General features: G+C 40.5%; 1 protein-coding gene across 14 annotated transcripts in view; it reads right to left on the bottom strand.

Moving 5' to 3' along the window:
• plekha5 (pleckstrin homology domain containing, family A member 5) overlaps positions 1–22,456 on the bottom strand; it is a 75,372-nt gene that overhangs the window by 22,677 nt on the left and 30,239 nt on the right. For all 14 annotated transcript variants that reach the window (XM_069695131.1, XM_069695118.1, XM_069695116.1 and 11 more), the window contains exons 4-7: positions 12,678–12,761; positions 3,832–3,952; positions 3,542–3,646; positions 1,385–1,457 (exon numbers count right to left, since the gene is read on the bottom strand). In XM_069695131.1, coding sequence (XP_069551232.1) covers positions 1,385–1,457; positions 3,542–3,646; positions 3,832–3,952; positions 12,678–12,761 — 383 coding nt within the window. The remainder of the gene's footprint in view (positions 1–1,384; positions 1,458–3,541; positions 3,647–3,831; positions 3,953–12,677; positions 12,762–22,456) is intronic.

Here is a 22,456-nt window from a genome sequence, read left to right as displayed (position 1 = left end):
CCCACAAGCCTGACATTTATTCATTCATCAAGTCTCTACCTCTTTCTCTTAAAAAAAAAACCCCACTGCAAAGCAGTTGCTTAATATAAGCAACATTATGGGAGATCCCGGGCGCACAATAATAGTCTGATAACTACAGTGGATAGCAGTCGTGTTTAGTTGAGGCAGCTCAGTTCATGACCTCTCTGCCCACTCTGTGCTGATGGATACAATTTCTGCAACATATCCATCTGAATAAAGGCTTTTGGTCTGCTGCTGTCTGTGGCTTTTGTCAGTCAGTGGGCGGAAAGATGGCGACAGGAATGGCAGACACTAGAAATAACACAGACTAGATGTCATCCTGATCAGCAGAAATGATGACTGTGTCTGCATAAAGTGGTGGCATTGGGAAAGGCAGATTTGTTCCAGGTAATACTTGTATTTTTTCTCTAGCTGAAGTCTGAACATAGACCTTGTCTACATTTAGCCTCATCGATAACCAGAATTCATTCCTTTTATTTCAGTAAAAAAGTTCTCAAGTGTCCTCTGGACACAGCTGTGTCAATATTTGATATGAACATTAGTACTGCATGAGAGAGGATGAAATACCTAGTCAATGGCAGCTAGGTGAATAGAAGGTTACTAACATAGCACATCTAATATTTTCCTACTATAACATGGTATATGTTATATATATAAGTGGGAATGCGGAAGGTTTAAAAGGAGCCAGATTTTAATAATTGAATGGAAAACGTTTAAACTGTGCTCGGACTCCCATAATAAACCTATGATGAAGAAACATGACTGATAATGGAGGGAGTGGCCATTTAAATAAACATTAAAACTCAAATTCAAGTTTCCGTCAAAACTGAACATTTAATTACTCAGTTTGGAAAGATTTAGGTTATCTACACTTAATTACATAATCATGTAAATGCCACACAAATTCAAAAAAGGTGAATGATACAATAGCAGTCCCTATAATGAGGATATGTAAATATTACTGAGAACAATTCTGTTTAATTCAACTGAATCTAAGAATTACACAAGTATGCTACCTCTGTATAAAGAGAGCATAATTCCAGAAACTTGTTTCATGACTTTCATTAGTGTGAAATCCAATTTCCTGTTATGCTTTATCTTTTTGGCTATATGCAAGCCTTGTTTGAAAACCATTGCACTGCTTGGGGGGAAAAAAAAGTCATTTAACTTAATATGTCTTTTCAGTTGCTCCTGACAGACTCTTTACAACAGGGACTTGTATCCACATATATCAACAATTAGCAGGAGCACCGCTTGTAGTTCTGAAGGTCACAACAGCCCTCGAACTACGAATCAAAAACCACGACTGTTGTTAGCAGTGGAGTACTGATGAAACGCTGCTGGCTGACAGGACAGGACTCACCTCTGTAGTAGAAGAGGCACAGATCAGAGAGGACAAACCACCTCTTCTTCCACAGCTTCATCCCTGTACTGTCCTGAAAAGGCAGCAGAGGAACAAGACACATTTACTCTACAAACTAGTAGCAATGATTTCTTCCGAGTCCTATCTTGCACTTCCTGTAGTCCGCTCACCTCCTGATATCATATTCTGAATTGCTTCATTATGATCAACTGTATGCTCCATGAATCTTTATAAACTGGGTTAGTATCTTCAAAAGGAGCAGCCAATCAATTCATTTTTAATTTGTATTTTGAAGTTTGAATGTTACATAATCTGCTGACAAACAGTCCATGCACAAAAAAGGAATCCCTTTTATCTTTTTGTGCATGTTTTTCTGCAAATTGTGCTCTAAGATTCTTCATTAGACTTAGGTAATTACGCAAGAATTACTTACAGTAATCTTTATTAGTAATCTGAGTAGAAGTCTTCCACTTGCACTGCTAAATTTTTGACACTCACGCTTGACATATTCTTTGCCTGAGATGGAGTAAGATTTCTGAAATGGAATAAACAAAATACAACAAAAATAAACTAACTTAGCTTAAGTTGTTCTTCAGCATGAACTCAGCGCTTTTCATACTGCTGCTTGAAAAGGATGAGGGGTGATGTAAAGAGTATTAACTCCCCCGTTTGCTTTAATGGAAAACTTGAGCAGAGTCCCTCATCGTAGATTCCACCCAGAGACAAAGCAGGGGGAGGGACCTCAACAACTCTGTCATTATGGTGAAACGGCATGTGGGCTGCAGTTCACTTTAAATGGAAATTCGCTTCCACAAACCAGAATGTTTAACACATTAGTATCAAAAAGATTCACAATACCAGATGCTGCTCAGTGTGTTCATAGAGGAGGCAGAGCTGAAACGTAACGAGGTTTAATCGTCTCGTGTCCATTAATTCACCACCTTACCTCCAATCAATCAAGGTTTTAACCACGTATTTTTATAACATGCTAATGAATAAACTTTATCAAAAGTTCTTTCAGATCTTGCTCTGTAGGGGTTTTCACCATCACATCAATCACTGTGGCATTTTGATCTCCCAGTGGATCAACTAGAGGACTGCAGCTTTCCCTCTGCCAAGGACTTCAATAGCTTCCAGGTTTCAATGAGGCAGGAAAATAAAAGTGCAAATCCAGCTTTTATTCAGGGTAGCAGATTTGTGAGTCTTTTGCTTGATCTACGTCACCCCGATTGAGGTCTCCAAAGAAAAAGCAGCTGGCAGCTGCACCAAAGGAGGCCATCACGTGTTCACAAAACTGCACTGAGAGCCTGCAATCAGAACTAAATGAGATCTCCCAGCTAGGAAGCATGAAAGAATCCTGTCTGGCCAAGTGCTGCTTCAAGCACCCCCTTTTCACGCTGCTATAGGTAGTAACCCTGCAGCTTTGTATTTAAACATTACCCCTGCTGGCTGATTGGCTGAGCAGGAACACCTGACAAAGAAAAGCTCAGATCCCGGAAGATATCAAAAAGCTTTCTTTGCTCTGGTCTTGAGACTGTTGCTGCTACGTAACAACTTGCAGATAATACATAGAAGAATAGACTCAACAACATATCACATTTAGATCATCTTCGTGTCATTATGTTCCTTTAGGTCGCTGTTGCTGTCAGCTTAACAGGACTTTTGACACAAGAGTGGCTATGAAACTGTCCTTAACTTTATCAGAAATTCTGCAAAATTCATGTTAAAGTCAGCACAGTAACAAGCTCACGCTGACTATACCAACACGCTGTTTAGCGGATATGTTTACCATGTTTACCAGCTTATTTGTGTTTTTATTAAATTTGCTCTAATTTGCTAATTAGCACTTGACACAAAATAAAACTTTAGGTCAATAACAAATTAAAACATTTGACCTAATGGGTAGCACTAGATAAAACATCAGGTGGTCACTAAAATAATTCATCCTTAGGTGGTCGTGATCAGCATGGGCATCCATCAAATAGTTGCTGAGATATTTCAGTGTGAACCAAATCGGTGGAAGCAACAAACAAGCAGACAGCACCATCCACACTGCTAGCACGGCTAACAATGAAACCATGATTACCTACTCTGCTTCTCACCTTTGATCTTCTCACCTTCGATGTATTGTACATGAAGTCATTTTCTCCTGCTCACCTGTTTATAAAGCCAGTTTCTCTTGATCACCGGGGCGCTGGGATTCCTCCTGATGGAGTTGGATCGCTTCCCAAAGTTGTGAATTTTTTTAGAAGGTCTCGAGGGCTGGAAATACAGTATAAAAGAGAAAAAAGTCAAGTGAGCCCAATTAACAAAAAAGCTAAACTTTTCACAAGTACATTACGATGCAGTTTTTTTTTTTTTTTTTTTTTTTTCCCCCCCCCCCCCCACCCCACCCACTTAACTTTACAGACATGCGCGTTAACCCTGTGTTCATGTGTGTCACTCACTCTTCCTGCTGGGCTACTGGGGTTTGCAGCATAATCCGAGCCGCCTGTGTAGTTGGAGGCCTCACTCATGGTGCTTAGTGGCCGTTCCTTCTTCTCATTCGCTGGCACTTTGGAGGCAGATCTAAACAAAAGACACAGAGCAAGCCAAGACCACAGAGGCAAGTCATCAGTCAGAAAAACAGACTACGTTATGTTCGACATATTTATGTCCAATGACCTCCATAAAAGAAGGAAAATAGGAGGAAGCAGACTTTATCATCTGTTCTCCCATGCCTCCTCTGGAGTTCGAACTCCCTGTTTTAATGAGATCTCAACATGGGCTTATGAATCAAGCCAATTACTCCCACCATGTCACTGTAGATACATTCCCAGTTCTCTAACAGCTTTTCAGTAAATGGTCTGGAAAGTCTGCCTGACATTGAAAGGCAGCAGCTGCAGCAGGGAATCAGGTCAGAATGTCTCCAAAAAGACAAAAGTTTTCTTTTTAAAAGCAAAGGTTGAAAGCATTGTAAGTTCAATGTGGCTGCCATAGGATAGAACACCTTGTGAAATTAGTTGTCTCTGGCCCATGAAGATGCCCTACATTCTTAAGGAAGGGAACAACGCTGTGGTCTGGAGGGACAGGAAAACCAGAGTGTAGCAGAAATACTGCAGCAGTTAAAAAAAAAAAAGTGCACTGAATAAGGAGAGAAACTGCTAACCCTGCATTGAAAACTGCCCCATCTAGCCTGTACATATGATCAATGAGTTAATACTCACTAGACATCCATACCACACAGTTCCATATTTCAGTCTACCCATCTATTAGTTACGGAGACAAAACTATTAAACATTTAAAATAAGGGAACTCTGTAAAAACTTTTTAATCCAAGACTCTATGCTGTCATACTCAAAGGTGCACAAACACAAAAGGGACCACAATGCACAATGTCCGGTGGGTTCAAAAGAGCAGGTAACACACAGGATGTTCATTCCCGTGCAGCACAGTGACGGGTTTGAGACCACCTGCATACCACTCAAACCAAAGATGAGACAAAACAGTGACAATCACAGACGGACTCTGTCTTACCTGTATTTAGGAAGGGTACACATTTTAAGGTTTATGTAAATGAAGCAGCAGCTGTAAGATCTTATGATTGCCTGGTCAATAAGAGAATTTCATACATGAAAGAGAAACTTCTTCTTCCTACGGTTTATTGTCTGTCTTAAGTGCAAGTGACTTAATATACAATGGGGTTCTGTGTGGTGGTGACACATGGGGGACACCGTCAGAGAAGTCACAGGGTGACTAATGCTCGCTCTAGTTCAAGTGCACACAGCTTTAAACTCACTGCTCTAAAATAGGTGCTTGTGTGGAGTGGTGAGTTGTCACTAAGATTTTGCCTTCTCCAACTAATGAGCTTGTTCCAGAAAATGAGCTCTGAAGATGTTCAGCGACTCCAGTGACGGGTGAAATCCTCGCTGAACCGTAATCGATGGCGTGTCGACGAGCCTTCTAAAACAGAAAGGGAAGGGAAGGGCGGAAGGGGTGGACCGAAGAGAGCTGTTGCTCTACTTGATGCTCTATTTGGCAGCAGACCATGTCGAGGCTCTGATTTGCAGATAATTAGTTTGGACCTGATAACCAATCTGCATGCTGCGAAATTGAAAAGTAGTGAGTGTCGAAGTGGAGGCTTCAGGGAAAGAGCTGGCCGGCAACTGCAGAATAGTGGGAAGAAATGAATCTGCATTGCAGCCCTTATACACAAATCCAATGGGTATATGGATTTTTTTTTTTTTTTTTTTTAACAAGTAAATAGAGTATGTAGTCACTTCACATAAAGAACATATAACAACTATATGATGGTATTTGTGTCTATGATGAAATAAAAAGTCTACAATATTAGTTAAATCCAAACCTGAAAATTGATTGTTTTGATATGCCTCACCGCACGCACGCACGCACGCACACACACACACACACACACACACACACACACACACACACACACACACACACACACACACACACACACACACACACACACACACACACACACACACACACACACACACAAATGTTAGCAAGGCAAAAGATAATAAAAGCACAGTGGAATACCAGTATTTAGTTATTTGTACAGTGGTTTACCAACATTTCAATATTAAAAGTATTGATGCCTAAAACATGATCAACTGTGCTGCTAACATGCATTCAAGAAGAACTGTAACTCATCATTATTGTCATTTAAGCTGCCCATTCTGTACCTAGTTAATCATTTACACATTTGATCGATGAAATGTAACCAAATATCTGACCAAAAGCCCCAAACCCACAGATATTCAGAATTAAATACAGTTTATACAAACTACATGTATGCAAGGTTTGGCATTATACTCAAGAAGGAACTTAGCAATTAATCAGTAATCAAAATAATTGCAGATTTAATGATTAAAAGACTAATTGTTTCAGCACTAGTTTATTCACTCTATCATTCTAAGTTTCCCCCATTCAGGCCTCTCCACTATTTATTTCTCAGCTACTTACAGTAAATCCAATACACACACACACACACAACATAGACCACCAGATTATTACATTTCCACATGAAACTCCTCTTTAACTGGCTTCCTCTGAAATGATAGCACGAACCTCCGCACGGATCATGTTTCTATACATATCCTCCTCGTACCGTTTTGAATGTCTGTCTGCTTTGAATTACCGTTTTCTGGTTTTAAGTTGGTGCTCGTCTCCTGACGGCACCAACCCACAGTGGAAACGATTGCAATGTGAGAGCACAGTAATAGTTGGAGCAGAATACCATGAGCAAGGCTCATCTTTGTGTTTACCACAGCTCAGTGTCAACAGCAGCAGAGTCAATGAACCTCAAAGTGATGCTGAAAAGGCCGTGTGATGTTCTGTCTTCTGCAATGCCGTTTCACAAATGAACACACACAGTTGCTGCGTTACCTGCGAGAAAGCCGTCTAGACGGGTTGACAGTCTGTCTTCATCAATCAATGTCATGATCTTTTTTGCTTTTTACTCCTTTCCATTTTATCTTTCATCAATGTCATGCAAGTATTTTTCAACATTGAACAGAGCTCTCAGTATGGACCTGAATACACAAAATCTTGACCAGAGGTTCGATGTGAACTATCAGAAATATTACCACTCTGAAGTGGTTCAACTTGTAGGAAAATTGCATATTTTCTACCTTAATAGTGCTATTGTGGTAAAACAAGGTCATTTCATTTGTCTGCGGTAAACAAAAACAGCACATTGTTTGAAGACTGAGATGAGCAATACTAAAGTCCTTGTATCGGTTCCACATGCTGCAACTAACCCGCATGTATTCCAGTGTCGGATCACTGCCGGGTCCTGCACGGATTTTGTGTGCCTGTGTGAGTCTGTGTGTGCAAAAAGAGTGAGGAGGGATTATACTGCCACTGAAGCTTGGCGCTCTAAGCACACTGGGGGGGGAACGCTGAACTGAGTGGCTGAGGGTGCATTTTAAAATGACCACACAGCATTTCTAAAGAGAAATGGCTGCTTTAAAACAACTTTGTGTGCTGCTGAACTGGACCTCTATCGTTTCAATGAACAAAAGACGAGAAGGGGGGGCCAGCACATTCAGATCGTATATCAGTACACGCACTTGACAGTGTCACAGGTCCACTGTCTGATGCTAGATAACAAACCTAAGATTTACAGACAACATAAACCAACCTAATTTGACTCATGAAACAATCTTTTATTCAAAAAGATATGATGCAGTCCACTCAAAAAGCTACAACAGTGAGTCATCACTCATTCTCCTGTTGTTCTAAATCCTCATTCAAAATCAGGCAGCATGCAATATGAGTTAATGCTGCATTGAGAAGTGAGTGTTTATTAATATTTCTGCCAATATGCAAAATGATGTTGATTGTTTCGGTCGTCTCACCCAGGTCAAGCCCAGCGAAGGACCAGAGTCAGGATGCTTAACTGTTTAGGCTGTACGTTCATAATGGACCAAGGATGAAAGGGTGTTCACAAAGTCAAAGTTTGTCAAAACAAAATGAACACTTCACTGAGCTATGTAACGCAATAATATATTTGTCGCCTTCGGGCTTCGAACTCTTCCACCAAACAGCAGAGCAGATTTGTCTGTTTGATTCCTGGGAAATCAGTAACCTGCCAGCAAAAGTGACGAGTGATGATCTCCCTGTGGCTAGTTGTTCATCGAGGTTTAGATGAACACAACAAATGGTTCAAACAGTAAAGTGTGCCGGACTTTGGAGTGCAAATACATACAGTAACAGGTCATCAGGCAAAACACCATTCAAAACACCCACAGTTAGTGCAAGACAACAATGACTATAGAGAGACAAACAGGTTCAAGTGTTTTACATAAAAACAAATGTGGAGAGCACACAGTTGTCCATTTGCATCCAATAGTAAATTACCTGTTAAACGCTGGGTGACACAATTTCCCACAATTCACACTACAAAATAGAGGAAAGACAAATTTGTTGAGAATAAAAGTTCAAACATTTTGATACGTGAAGGGTTTTGAAGACCAGCTGCAAGTACGGGCAGTGTTGTGTTGTGATTTACTTTATCTAGACATTTGACCATAACCTACATGGTGCGGAAGAGCTTACATTAGTTACATGAAAAAACAAATTATTAGAAAATCTGTGTGTTTTTTTAGTGTTTCACTTTCAAGGGTTCACGTTACAGAAACCTGAAAAAAAAACAACAACAACTGTGCTCTCCCTTATTTAGTATGATGGTGTATTCGGATTGTTTTGACATGAAACATTTAACTGAATACGTCTTGTTGGTGACAGTTTCACTCAAAGCACACCAAACATGACACATTTTTTAAATTTCAATGAGACACCACCGAGAATTTCAGCGAAACAGCCTAACTGGCCTTTTCGAGCAAGAGTTACAATATAACACAGAAATCTGTTGATATATGCAGTGAGACGTGTACTTTAACTCTCCCATCCACCATCTGTCTCTTTCTCCTGAGGAGTTCATCCATCTTTTTTTGTGAGACTGCACATATTTAATACACCGGTGTTTGTAATGTGAACTATGTTCTGATTGGCTTACGTATCATCCTGCTCAGCTGTCTTCTCACCTACTGCCACACAGGACTGATTGCAGTTAGGAGTGGGTGATGAGAGTGAATCCTTTCTCATAGTATAGGTATGTCAGTATATATTGCATTTGCATCATTATGCATCTGGGTAATGGTAACTTTGCAGGAATAGTCGTTGAAAAAGTGTTTATGAATACACACAGAATATATCTGTTTTAGTTCATTTAACCAATGTTACGTTGATGCACAAACATCAGTCCAATGTTGCAGTAAAGCAGATATTGAATGAATAGTATAAATAGCACGGTGAAAAAAGCTGACACATCATGACTGTATATTGCCATATTTCCAAACCGAGCCACACTGAACATGTGATGAGATCGTGTTTTGGTAAACATGTTTTACGCATGCGTTTCTGTACACAAATATTCACTGTTAGCTTGCACATGATAATGTGAACCACTAAAAATAGGCCTGGACATGTAGCGTAATAACAGTAGAATGCTGAGGTTGGCATTCACAGAGGTGGGTGAAGCCACGTGTCACATACAGACCGGAGCCATGGCTGGAGCAGTAACTCACACATCACAGCAAAGCTTAAAGTCTAAGTATGAGTGACGGACATAATATAACCTTTTTATACCCCATGAGGAAAACTAAAGCAGATTAGGACACTCTAATGTACAAATAATATCTTAAATTGGTCCCTCACTAACACAGTGACGACACTCTGTATGTTCCTGACACGCTTTTAAGTGCGAGTCTACAAAATGAAATTGAAAGACTGAACCTTGAAGTGAATCCTGGAGTGACTGTGAGAGGAGGAAATCACATTTTGGTTATAGTTCTGGCTGCGTTGACGTTAGGCAGAGTTTTCCTTTTATCAAAACTTTTTAAGAACGTGATAGAGACCATTAAGTGTCTGTCCTAATCAGTGGCAAATACACTTAATTCTGCGGTACAACTACAGTACAGTAGCTTTGCCTTTCTTTCAGGTTTTGCGGGATTGATCTTACAAGCAGCGCAAGACACAAAAGACAAGTGTCTTATAGTTTCCGACTGACACGGTTGTTATTTTCGAGCACGCCGTTTCAGTAGCACATGTACATGAACCCATTGGCATGTTGGTCTTAAGATGAGGTTTAGTCAGGCACTTTGTTGGTGCATTATTTTGAGGCAGCGATGACATGATTGACCAACAAAGACCTGATCTTAAGACAATGGTGCAGTATCTTAATGTTGTTTTAAGTGCGCATTATGAAGATAATCATACGCGCTTACATAGGTCGGTACATAATGCATTTAAACTGTTGTTGTTCCACACACAGGGACGTGCAGCAGCGCAAAACATGCAAAAGATTGAAAATAAAAAGATCACACTGTGAAATGTTACTGTTGTGTACATCAATCTGCTCAACCTGAGCGTGAGCAGATCTGTACTCCTCTGCAAAGAAGCTGCCTTTCCCACGTTATAATGGCAATCTGCCAGGGTGAAAGAGCACCTGTCTATAAAGGGGAGGCTGGAAGACACTGTGATTAGTTTATTTCATGTTACACCTAAAAATGACCTATGATTAATCAGGGCATCAAGGAAACACCCCTTTGAACTGTGCATCTTACTTTGCTATTAAAATAGCAACAGTGGATTAAGACATACAATAAATGGACTTCACACCGAACACTTAGATCATTAAAACAGAGCCCTGTATGTCGCCTCTTCATGGAAGGCAAGCCATCATCTCAAAATTACTCATTTCGTCTTAGATACTGTACCTAAATAAGTGTCACTCATCATGGGATGCCTTTGAGCTTTTTTCCTCGACCAAGTTGTAACTGCAGAGGAAATGACAATTAATCCTCTCAAATCCTTTAACTCAAAAGTAATCTAGGTTCATCTGAACTACTCCTTGAGCCTTCATAGCTGCACTGTGTTTTATCTTACTTAATGTTTCCTCAGGTGGGCTGAGTTCATGTTCTTTATGTTACACTAGACTGATTATGAAAGCAAAGTGAAGCAAAGATTTGTGTTTTGGATGCTTTTAAAGTGCAAAGCAGATTAGGCAAAGATTTTCAGCCAGGCCTCTTTATCCCTGTGGCAGCTTAAATCCGTCTTTGCCTTTTATTACCCATCCAGGGTGAAGATTTCCCTCTTATTATTATTGCTAAAACACAGCCAAATGTTGGATGAAATTCACAGTAATAAACTTAAAATAACAATGAGTCAAGTAGTAGGTTTACCGCTTGGCTTTTACCTTCTGTTTCATTTCTACTACATCTGATATACATTAATTTTATCTTGACAATAAAGCAGTAATTGCTAAATTAGATGTCATCTTGCAGCGGCATGTTGTGCTTCTTAGCGTGAAGGACAGCAGAGATGTGAGAGCGTCACAGTGAAGAGAGGAATCTGTCGGGAGAGTGCAGGGTGACACTTCTGGTACAACAAGCTTCTTCACAACCATTTTCCCATTTTTCAATCTCAACTGAACAAAATGCAGCTCAGAAGAATTTAAAGACATGAAAAAGCCCAGTATAACATGTTCTGGAGCCACCAGGATTTTCATTTCTAAGCCACATATTGAAAAAAGGCTGAAACTGATACCCATGATGGGCCATCAGGGAAATTATCCGCCACTAGTTGGCCACAGTTTCCCACATGGGAGTGATATTTTATGTCTTGAAGCAGAACATTTTTCAATTAGCATTCAGTGCTAAAATAAGTGACAGCAGTTGTAATGGAATGACTTTAGTGCGACAGTGGAACATTGTGGCAGATCTACTTTGACAGGGATTTACTGTGGCAATTGAGAAACTGAGCAGAAATGATACTGTTGCACAACATTAAGCGAAGATGGTTTGGATGAATCATGAAAGTGGATGTTAAAGTCATGATGTGGATTGTGATGCAAACAGTCTAATATGTTTATATTTAGTGAGCTTACACAGAAGGGACACAGAAGTGTAATTTGAATGGAAACCGGTGAGGAAAGTCACAGTTACAGATCAGTATCTGCCTTGTTTTATGTGTTGGACATCCTGCAAGTGTCCGGACAGAACACCTGACTTTGTCAACACCTTGCTATGAGCCGTCGATGAACAAGGTTACAGGTGGGTACATCTGAAAACAGCTATACTGATCATTGGTGAGGGGGATATAAACTGACTAAGTTTAGTCCGACATGCAGTATTTGTAGCGTTGTCCTGCTGGAAGTAAAAGCTCACAAGGACTGGCTTCCAATCCAGTCATGTGTGCAAACATGTGATGACTGTCGTGCTGTAAGAAGTGTTGATGATCACAGACGCATGTATTACTGTTGAAGGATATATCTTTCTACTTATGACAAATGAAAAGGCCAGGATCTGTTGTTCAGGCCAAAACAAGGGACGGAATGTGAATCGCTGCATTCCCACCAACTGATGTATTCATGACAAAACTGATTTTTTTAATCTCAGCCACGAGCATTGAGATTATTTATCCTACCTTCGCAGTTGTAGAAAACAGCAGCCCAATAATGGAATAAATAAAATCTCATGAGAAGTATGTATAAAGTGATATTTCCATACAGTGGGTTGGTCCCTATTCCCAAGAAATTACATTATTGAAATAGATAACTGAGGAGGCATTGAATAGAGGAAGCTTTGAACGGAAAGGGCAGAGCTGCAGCGAGATGGCGAGGCAACAATTTATGCAATGTTGCTTACACATCACTACGACATACTGTAGTGCTCAAAAATGCAACCCGGTGGCATTCTGAAAGCCAAAACAAGAGACTTACTGTTCATTGACCACAAAGATGCAGTTGTCTTGTGAGGGTACGCCTGAGACAGGATGCTTGCAGGTCACCTTCCGCTCATTGTGACTATAGAGAAGAAGGAGAGGAGAGAAAAGGGTGGTCAGTGTCTGAATGCACTGCATGCACATCAGTAAAAATAAGCCTATTGATAAAGAGTCGATCAATCTTTAAAAGTAGCACATGGATCTGCTGCTTAATGCTGTAAAAAAACAAAAAACAAATGATCAGAGAATAATGTTTGCTATTGGGTTGAGAGACATTTTTACTTGCAAATCATGAGAGCAGCTGAGGTCGAGCTGTTATTGGCTGGGTAAAGGTGAGAAGTGGATTGAGGACGGACACACAATATGGAAATATTAGCATCCTGTGCCAATCAAACTGGACCAACTTTCAAAACAGTGGGATCTGGTCGAACCCGACATACACTGGGTACAAGTGACACCAGAACAAGCACTCTTGGACACTAAACGTCATACGCAGATGGCGCTTATGAGAAAAATAACAGACAACTTAAGACAAGACAAAGTATGGCATTAGTGACCCCAGACAATACAGCAAAGTTTTACATACGATATAACAAAAGGTCCACAGCAAAAACAAAAACAAAGCTCTTTCCTTTTCAAATAAGGATGCCTCAGTTTTGGGTTTTACAATTACTCAGACCAGCATAAAAAGAGAAGAACAGCACAGATGCAGAACTTCAAAATAGTTCAAAATGACCAGACTCTTTGGGCTCCAGCAGGCTGTTGTGCCATCCTACTCTCAAACATCTAATGACAGAGGCACAGAAGATGCCACCCACTCATCCTGTAGGCCAATTACGGCAGCCCACAGTCACTTCCACCCGGACATAATTAGAACACCAGGACACAGACCTCACAGTCTTTGGAGAGGAGGAATCTACAACAGCAGCTTTCCAGTAAAGTGCAGCCTGGTCAGTGTTGTGTGCATGTGGATGGCCTCGCTGGCTTTAATGTTCTTCACTGCTACTCGGAAATACTACATCTACTTTTTGCTCAAACAGTTCTTGGAATAAGGACTAGAGTGCACAATTAAATCAATATCAACATACAATGAATCAGCTTCTTATTCCATAACCTACACTTTAGAGATGGAAAATCTAGTTATTTGAGTATACCATCAGTCAGATACAGCCATGGAGGTTCAGAAGCAGTAACAAATATGCTTCAAAAACATGAATATAATATATTGACAACAGCAGAGATTAAATAAGACATCAGACGACATGGGTAAAGGGAAGGGCTGTAACGTCTTCAAAGCCACTACTGCCTTTACATGTTGGAAAGTTATTCTATCTTTTAACTCAGTCAGGCTGTACTATAAACAGAAGAGAGTCAAGCTACAGCCCAAAAATAACACAGTTTTTAAACACGGGGTAGTCGTGTACTGAAAAGAGCAAATACCAAGTATGAAATAGAGGGTTTAGTTTCAGTTTAGCCTGGAGAGCAGCAGTCGCCACAGCTCTGGTCTATAATTACTGGAGGCACTGCTGGCAGCAGAGCACTCTGTGCGGTCTTGGGCAGGACAGCGGCACCATATTTCTTTGGTACCCCTCACACATGCCTATACTGCTCTGCACATAGGCTGGCTACACATTTAAGAGACGAGAGGAAGTCTGGAAATACAGTAGATTCAAGTACACAATAGTGGGATAAAAGAATGATACTATGTAGGATTGAAGATGGGTGCCAATAATCGTTTGAATTTTTTTTTTAAAAACACAGTCCCAAAAAATCTGTTAGCTTTGATACTCTTGCTTGCTTATAATCACTTAATACATGCACATCAAGTTTGCTTTCATGTGGTACTTTATCCATGGACATAAGGAAAAGTGGTTCAAATATATCATTGCCTTTAATTAATTGGCAATGTATGCCATTTAAGATTACAGGGGAGAAAGTGTTGCCTTCTAGGATATTTAAAAGAGAAATCTATTCTGGATCGGGAGGTACATTATTTATAATTAAATGACTTCAAATACATCCAAAAAGCAGTGACCACAATACTCCCATATAATTACACGGCCCAGTGCCTACACACTACAATATACTGGAAAATGATTGGTGATATTAGCATGTTTTTAAGTTGTGAAACAGCATGCAACAAAGTAACTACACGTACTGAGTTGCTTACTTTATATTTTGCTAAAAAATATTGTTAAATTCTTAATAAGGCAATACGTTTGTATTAAAACTGAATCGCACTGAATGACAAGTCTGAATAACTTCATGAAAGGATTGCCAATATTACAGATCCCACTGAGAATCAACACCCTGTCAACAAGTCTGTGCAGTTTTGAGCTTCTTTCAGCTCATTGTTTTGGTTTGGCCGTCTATGTGGTGAAGTCCCAGTGACTCGGAATGATGATGGTACAGTCTCTCAACAAACATGCTTGAAGAAGCCAGTCGTACAGTAGTCACCCTCTGAAACTGGCAAAGTAAAAACAGCCAAAGAAAACAAATCAAAGATTCACTGCAAGCCAAAAGATACCGAGACAGTTCCTCACCTCTCTGAAACAAAAAGGCCATCCTTACAAAAGTTGATGCAGAAGTGCTGACTGCCAGGCATGCAAGGTCAGTGTCCCCTATAGTTTACCTTTATGGACAGAAGCCATTTGAGAAGGTCCTAAACATTCCCAACAGAATTTATGTGATGTAGAAGGACAGTGAGTTCTTGAACCTCAGTGGGAAACATGGCGGCCTTGAGGTAACATGGTGGCAGTGGTTGTATGTGGGTCAAAATAGGCAGGATGATACAATACACATTTCCCTTATCTTATCTTCTCTTTCCTGATCTTTTCCTAATCCTTCCCATTTTTTTGGACAACCTACAAGAGTAAGACACAGGGGTTGTCTCCATATGAGCTTTTTGTTATTCTACTCGAACTATGCAGGAGCGACATTCCCCATATTGACAGCGACAGCCTTCAAAATAATTCAGTTTAAAATCTATTTTACTGGCCCCATATGGCATCATGAGCTGATCTCAAAGATGACAGGATCACACTGGGAAACAACAACTAACAGAATGTGTTGATTCTGTTGTCTTTGTAATAAGGAACTCTCAAAAAATATTACTAGATAACAACGTAATATAAAGTAGCAACAGGCATTGTTACAAGAATATCAAATTACATTGCGACCAGCTCAAAATTCAACCTTCCTCTTGAGTGAATATGTTTTCCAACTAATCTTAGTTTACAACACCATTTAAAATAGTCACACATGCTCTGGAGGATGTGGTCTGTGGTCACCACAGTCCAGATTAAGTACACATAAAATCACAGTGCTGTCGAGGACATGGAGCATGTGGGAGCATTTTTTTTTTTGTTTCAACAGAGGACGGAAACATTGTATGCTCTTCATTTAGGTTGAGGATTTATCTGGGGTTATCCAAAAGGAGATGTTGGCTTATGGTGGCTTATGGGGTGGGTGAAGGGCACCAGGAGGTTCCTTTTCTCTTTACCTTAGACGTACAAAGGTGGGGAGCTAAGAGTGGGAGTAATAGCTGACCACCCTGCAGTGAGGAGGGTTGGGCAGTTTTCTGGCTTCTGTACTCTCCTGTCCACAATAATTAGCAGTGAGCTGCCGTAATGAAGAGCTTAAGGTCTGGGGGGTCACTCCTGCACTCCACAGGGTAAGCTTTTATTGCTCCGGGTGGGTCTTTGATCCGTCACTCCCCTTCGACTGCAATTTAACCACAAACTGAGAGGCTTCAAAAAAGATCCATACATTAGAGAGGTGAAGGTGAAAGGGCTTGATGAGTTTTGACAACATATGATTGGATTTTAACACCCACGGCCTGACTGGAACCTCGTAAATGATCTCTGATGTCCATTCAACAGTCTTAAGTTCAATAAAAACAAAACTAAATTTGTGAGACTGTCAAGAATGTAAATCAATCCTGGACTCAAAAACATGCCGCTGTCAAACGCTCTATTTATTTGAAAGAACAATTGGTTCAAAATACTTCAAGAAAAGTACAATAGAATAGAGACATGTTGTTTGTCAACACATAAAGAGATAGTTCAAGGGTAAATAAGATCATTACATTCTTATTTTCTTCAGGCCAAATAGAATATGGAAGGAAAAGGACTATAAACCCTATCCGTGGTCATATGTTTTGTCAAATCTTTCACTGAGTTAAGTCTAAAAACTGAAGGGGATTTCCTCATGCTGTGCTGTGCTAAAAAACTGGAACACATTTCTCATAGTTGTTGTGAGGAGTCTGAACTGCTGTGGCACATTTGGATACGGGGGATTTGTGAAAAAGGGGCTTTTAAAACCAACTTTGACACACTGACACTAAACAACCAAACCAATAAGAACCAGGAACTGTACTATCTACTTTGCATTGTATTTGAATTGAGAGGAGGCGGAAGATTTTGATTGATGGCACTTGATGATTTAGTGCCTGTATGACACTAAAATAGAATGTAAAAATGGACCAAGGATCAATTTATATGGTTATATTTTAAACACGTGGTGAGCAGCATAGAAGAAACTGATTGGTTACTATGCTTGTTAGCCAAACCCTAAACCATTAAGTGCCTTAATGTGTATTTCATGGTCACATTATCTTCTCTTTACCTCACGAAAGTCATGCCGCTACAGAATTGAAGCGCTATAGTTTTGGCAGGTCAGAGCAATCAAGTACTCCAGCCTCCTTTCCCAAGGACATGATGTGATGATACATACTGTACAGTAGATGCTCTAATCACAGCACCTTACAGGAGCATAACCCATATCCATAATACACATCTGAATAAATCGCATTAACTCTGCATTGACACGTCACTGTGTGGTGACATTTAAAGCTAACTAATATTAGATGAGGATCACAAGATTAAAAATGGTTCCATTACAGGTTAAAAGGAAAACTTCTTGGTCCTTTAAAAAAAAAAAAAATCCAACTGTAACTCACCAAACGGTTTTTTGTTGTGATACTTAATTCTCTTCTTAATGCTCATAAATCCAATCCTATTACACAGGAAGTAACTTGAACATTCCATTTAACAAGGCCCGGGAGCACTGATTAAGGTTTTCATACCATCAGGTAAGTACTCTTAAAAAGCCTGAAAAAGAGTTGGGCTGCTGCAGTGGAACTCTTCAATACCACACAGACATTGACCAGAGGTATGAATAGCCCTCCTCACAAAAGTTCAGCTGAATAAGCCGAATAGGCAGTTTATGGGAGGGTATGTGGGGGACAGGAGGAGAAAAGACAAAAAGGACTAAATAGGGGCTTTGCAGTCCCCAAGAGGCCACATGACATGCAGTGCTGCAGTATGGAGCATTGTGCTGTCACAGAATGGGGATACCCACTGTAATGTCTAATTTGGGAACATACAAGGAAATGTTGAGGGAAAAGCTGCACCAAGCCAGAATGTTTGCAGAGAGCATGACGGTTAGCTTCAGCTGCATGTCTATTAAGCTTTTGACTTTCACCTTAGACCTTTTTACTTAACCACAGAAAACAGCTGCCCATGCCGGCAACAAATCAGATTTTTTTTTTCTCCCACGGATAATTAAATTAGCAGCCGCCTCGAAGCAGCTGTGACTGTGTGCAAAGTGTGTCAAGGTGACAGCTGAGCACGCAATTCAAGACAATTTCAGAGGCATGAAAACAAGCTGCCTTCTCAAAGAAAAACAAAACACAAATTGAACGAAGTAAAACATTTATGAAGAAAATTAAGGAAGTTGCAGGGGGAAACTACCATCTGTAGTCATGTGAACTAAGATTCACTGTGACCTTCTGACCAAAGGCCAGTCAAGACTGTTTCTCATCAGACAAAAGGAACGGTTCCTTAAAGGTGTATTAATGAAGCAGAAACTAACTGTGCAACCTTACATTAGCCACACACATCTAGAGTTTCTATCTTCACTTTCCGTGTCTATGAAACTCACTTTGTTAAAAACTCAATGTTTAATTTCAGGCTCCATTAAAGACAACTCCCAGGCTTACATTCAATATAGCCACGTCAAAAAAACTATACTGTAACTATTTAGGTCTGTTGCATGACAAAGAGCAGAAGTGTGGCACCCAAAATAAAACTCTCCTAATCAAGTTCAACTCCTTACAAAAATAGACTGAGAGGCTGGGATGGTGCATGTATGCTATTAAAGCCTAAACTTGTTGTCAAAATGGAAAGTAGCAATTGCTTTCAGGTGTTTATTCCCCTTTTTTTGCCACATACTAGAGTTTTTTTTTTAAATTCATGCAGAACTGAAAATGTTTCCCTACAATTGGCCACGTGCACATGAGCCAGTGACACATAACTTCATGCACAGTAAAAGTGCCTCTAAAAAACAAAGTTTGAAAAGCAAATACTAGAAAGGCCACTCCTAAAATCCCATTTGTCCATATGCGGCTCCGCCCTCATCCCCCCTTCATGCCTTCTGCTCAGTGAGTGTTGAGGCTGGATCATTTGCTAACATCAGGGCATCTCCATTACTACTGATCTGCTCTCTAATCATACTGTGTCTCCCATACACAAATATCCGGCATCTTTCTTTCAATATTTCTTACACTTAACAGTGTATCCAGCTGAACTGTCTAAAAAGTCCGCAAGAATAGTTTGCTCATTTCATATTGAATCACACTGACTCGTAAAAGGACCTCTTTACACAGACACCAGCTGGTGAATGTAACTAATGTTTTGCAGAGGACTCAAGTGTTGGATGATGGAGCACTCCACCCCAAACTTGAACACCACAAACACATTATGCCTGTAGAACACATTTCTGTGAAACTGAATGCATCTCTCAATGAAAGTGAATGAGTCCAGAAGACAGAATAATTACTCCTACGCTCAATTTTGGATTTGACAAGTGTCACCGTAACCTTTATGCTTTCTGCAGAGATAAACCAATGTGTACTCTGGGATGATTTAATAGCTGTAAGCCAACACCCATTTAATGCTCTCCACTCTGTCTTTATCCAGTAATGAATCAATCCAGACCACACAAATCCTCAATGTCCTTTATAGATGATGCTTGGTCGTGACCCGAGGCTCACGCTTGAAAACATAAAGACACATCCTCCTGGAACAGGAGGAACAGGTTCAGCTGCATGTTTGTTTGCTTGTTAACAGGAAATTAACCATAAGATCAAAAAGATTGCAAACAATATAAAATATATTGCTTAGACAATGTAGCTGATGTTATCTGGGCTTGGTTGGTTATTAAAGGGAGAGAACAGTCTGGCTCACTTCAGTAGTAATGGGGCAATGCTTTAATGATGGCTGAACTGACTATGATTAACAGATAAAAGCTTTCAGAAATCATCACAGCCATCACTGTGCAGTCCAGTACTGCAAGAAAATGTGATCTGATGAAAAGTAAGGGATTGGAATCAAGAGGGGAAAAAGATGCTTCATGACTGCTTGCAGTTAAATGATTGCAAACACTTCAGAAGACATGGAAATGCTGTTTCAATAGCTGCAAAAATATCTACAAATTGGCAGGAAAATACTTTTTTTTTTAAAGCACTCAGAAAAGAGGGAGAGGGGAGGGAGTTCCATCAACATCATGCTACACAAAAACACAAGAATAACTATGCAAATAAAAAAAGAGACAGAAAGTCTCAGTATGTATTACAGTATTTTCTCTGTAGGGCTTTACTTTCACTGCTCTGCTCTAGACTCATGGGGATAAACTTAACTGTCCAACAGAATGAGGTTTTTTTTTTTTTTTTTTAAACTATCATAGATAAGAAAAAATATATATATATATATATTTGAATTGTAATTTCCTTTTAGCGTTTCAGATCCCAAAGTAGAGTAGGGAATGAGTCACACCAAGCATGCGCTATTTTATTTTTTTTGAGAATAAGAATAGAAAAGAACAATTATTATGAACAAATATTAACATAATTAGATTTGGCTAAAAGGGACACTAACAGTGAGTACTATAACATTTATATTAAGTGTAAATAAACGGAATACACAACAGAACCAGGAGCTTTGGCAAAAGCAATGAAAACACTTGATCAGGATACGATAGTGTCCAGTGAAAACGTTGTTTGCGTTACATAAAGCCACGTAACGCTGACCAGAGCTCATTATAACTGCAATACAGTAGACAATCACGGGGGCTGCATCTAAACAGCCTTTTGCTGGCATCGACCCATCACCGTCAATACAAGTAAACACCCCAATCATTACCGCGTTAAGCGGAAAGCCCGTTCAGTGCATGTCGCATACATCTACAAACAGTCAGGTTGGTTGTTTTTTTTACTTACAAAGAAAAGCTTCCGTGATTGTCCGGGGCAGAAAAACGTGCAGAAAAAAAAAACAGATAGCCGTCTCTATCCAGGTGTGGACGTCAGATGTAACGACGTGAACGGTTGTTTTTTTTGTGTGGTTTTTTTTTTACTTTGGAGAAAACGTGCGTTGTTGAATGCGCTCTCAATTCCGCTGCTTGCTGTCCTCGGGGCAGGAGGACTCGCGCTGGCTGGCTGGCTGACTGACTGACTGTGCAGCCGCGTGCGCCCGTAGTACAGACACAGTGAAACCCGAGAGGCGGTGATGTCACAGTCCGGATGTAAAGCAAGCAAGGTGGCCGGTGGCGCTTTTAGTTATTCCCTCACAGCACAGCTTCGATCCCGCCAAACAAAAGGTGTATGCAGGCAGTCAGACCGAGACTGGAAGCGCTCCTGTGTGTGTGTGTGTGGGGGGGGGGGGGGATGCTGGTGAAATGAATAATGAATAAAAGACGACTTCGCTCTTCAGCGGCGTTTCTTAACGCGCACTTAACACATTCCCAAACTCCTCCACACGTGGAGGAGAGCTGCATGGAAGAGGGAGGAAAAAAATGGGGCTGAAGACATTTATAACACAACCGCATGGAGAAACTGAGCCTTTTCCATTCCTCTGTTGTTTGTTTAGGAGTGAATCCAAGCGGGTCAGTGGTGTATGCACATGCATACGTTTAAGCATTATTTCCTCAGTGAGCTGTTATTTCTGGCACTGAGTGCCTTAAATATGAATGCGGGTAAGTGCACCTCCCCTCAGCTCATTCTTCAGCAAGTCCTGACAGAGGCATGTTGAAAAGAAAAGTGCTACACTAGGCTTCAAGAGGCTCACCATGAAAATAGTTTGAATCATCCGGATAAAGTTGTAGTAAATGTGTTGGAAAAAAAAAAAAAAAAAACAGTGGCTAAACTTTAGGATATTGTAATACAGTATCTTATCTCTGATTTCCATGTGTGGCCACGCTGGAGCCGAGCTATCTGGTTGAGGCTCGTTAGCTTCAATAGGATGAAGCAAGAGAAAGAACTGAATATCAAGTAGGTTCAGCAGGGAGCCCGCAGCTATTGAGGACATGAAAGCCCGGACAATGACCTCAGCCCCGACCAAGAAGCCAAACAGCTCCTCCACTCACCAACCTGCTGGGTGCAGTCAATGGTGCAGGAAGACACTCAGAGACCGTCAGTGTGCTGCTTTTCTCTCCTTGTTCCCCGTTGAATGATACTTAAAAAAAAAATTTAAATATACTGTAGCTCTCCAAGTTAACAAACACTGACCAAATACTAAATGTATGTTTCATGGGCTGAAAACAGTAAAAAGGCATCACACATGATAACATCATCAGGAACTGACCAGCCCTCCGACATAAATAATGCATCACGCTTCCATTACAAAGAGGGGTGAGGGGGCACTACAGCATTCAGTCCTTCAGCTTTCCTCGGGCCTCCAGGGAGGGCCTCCCACGCTGGAGCTTGGAGCCGGGGGATATGGC

The sequence above is a fragment of the Brachyistius frenatus genome, unplaced genomic scaffold (assembly GCF_029030835.1).
Source record: "Brachyistius frenatus isolate BFR_SWC_R1_liver_20210118 unplaced genomic scaffold, ASM2903083v1 Contig_19, whole genome shotgun sequence".
In the NCBI taxonomy this organism is placed as follows: domain Eukaryota; kingdom Metazoa; phylum Chordata; class Actinopteri; family Embiotocidae; genus Brachyistius; species Brachyistius frenatus.
Note: the sequence above shows the minus strand (reverse complement) of the source record. Positions and strands in the feature narration are given on the sequence as shown.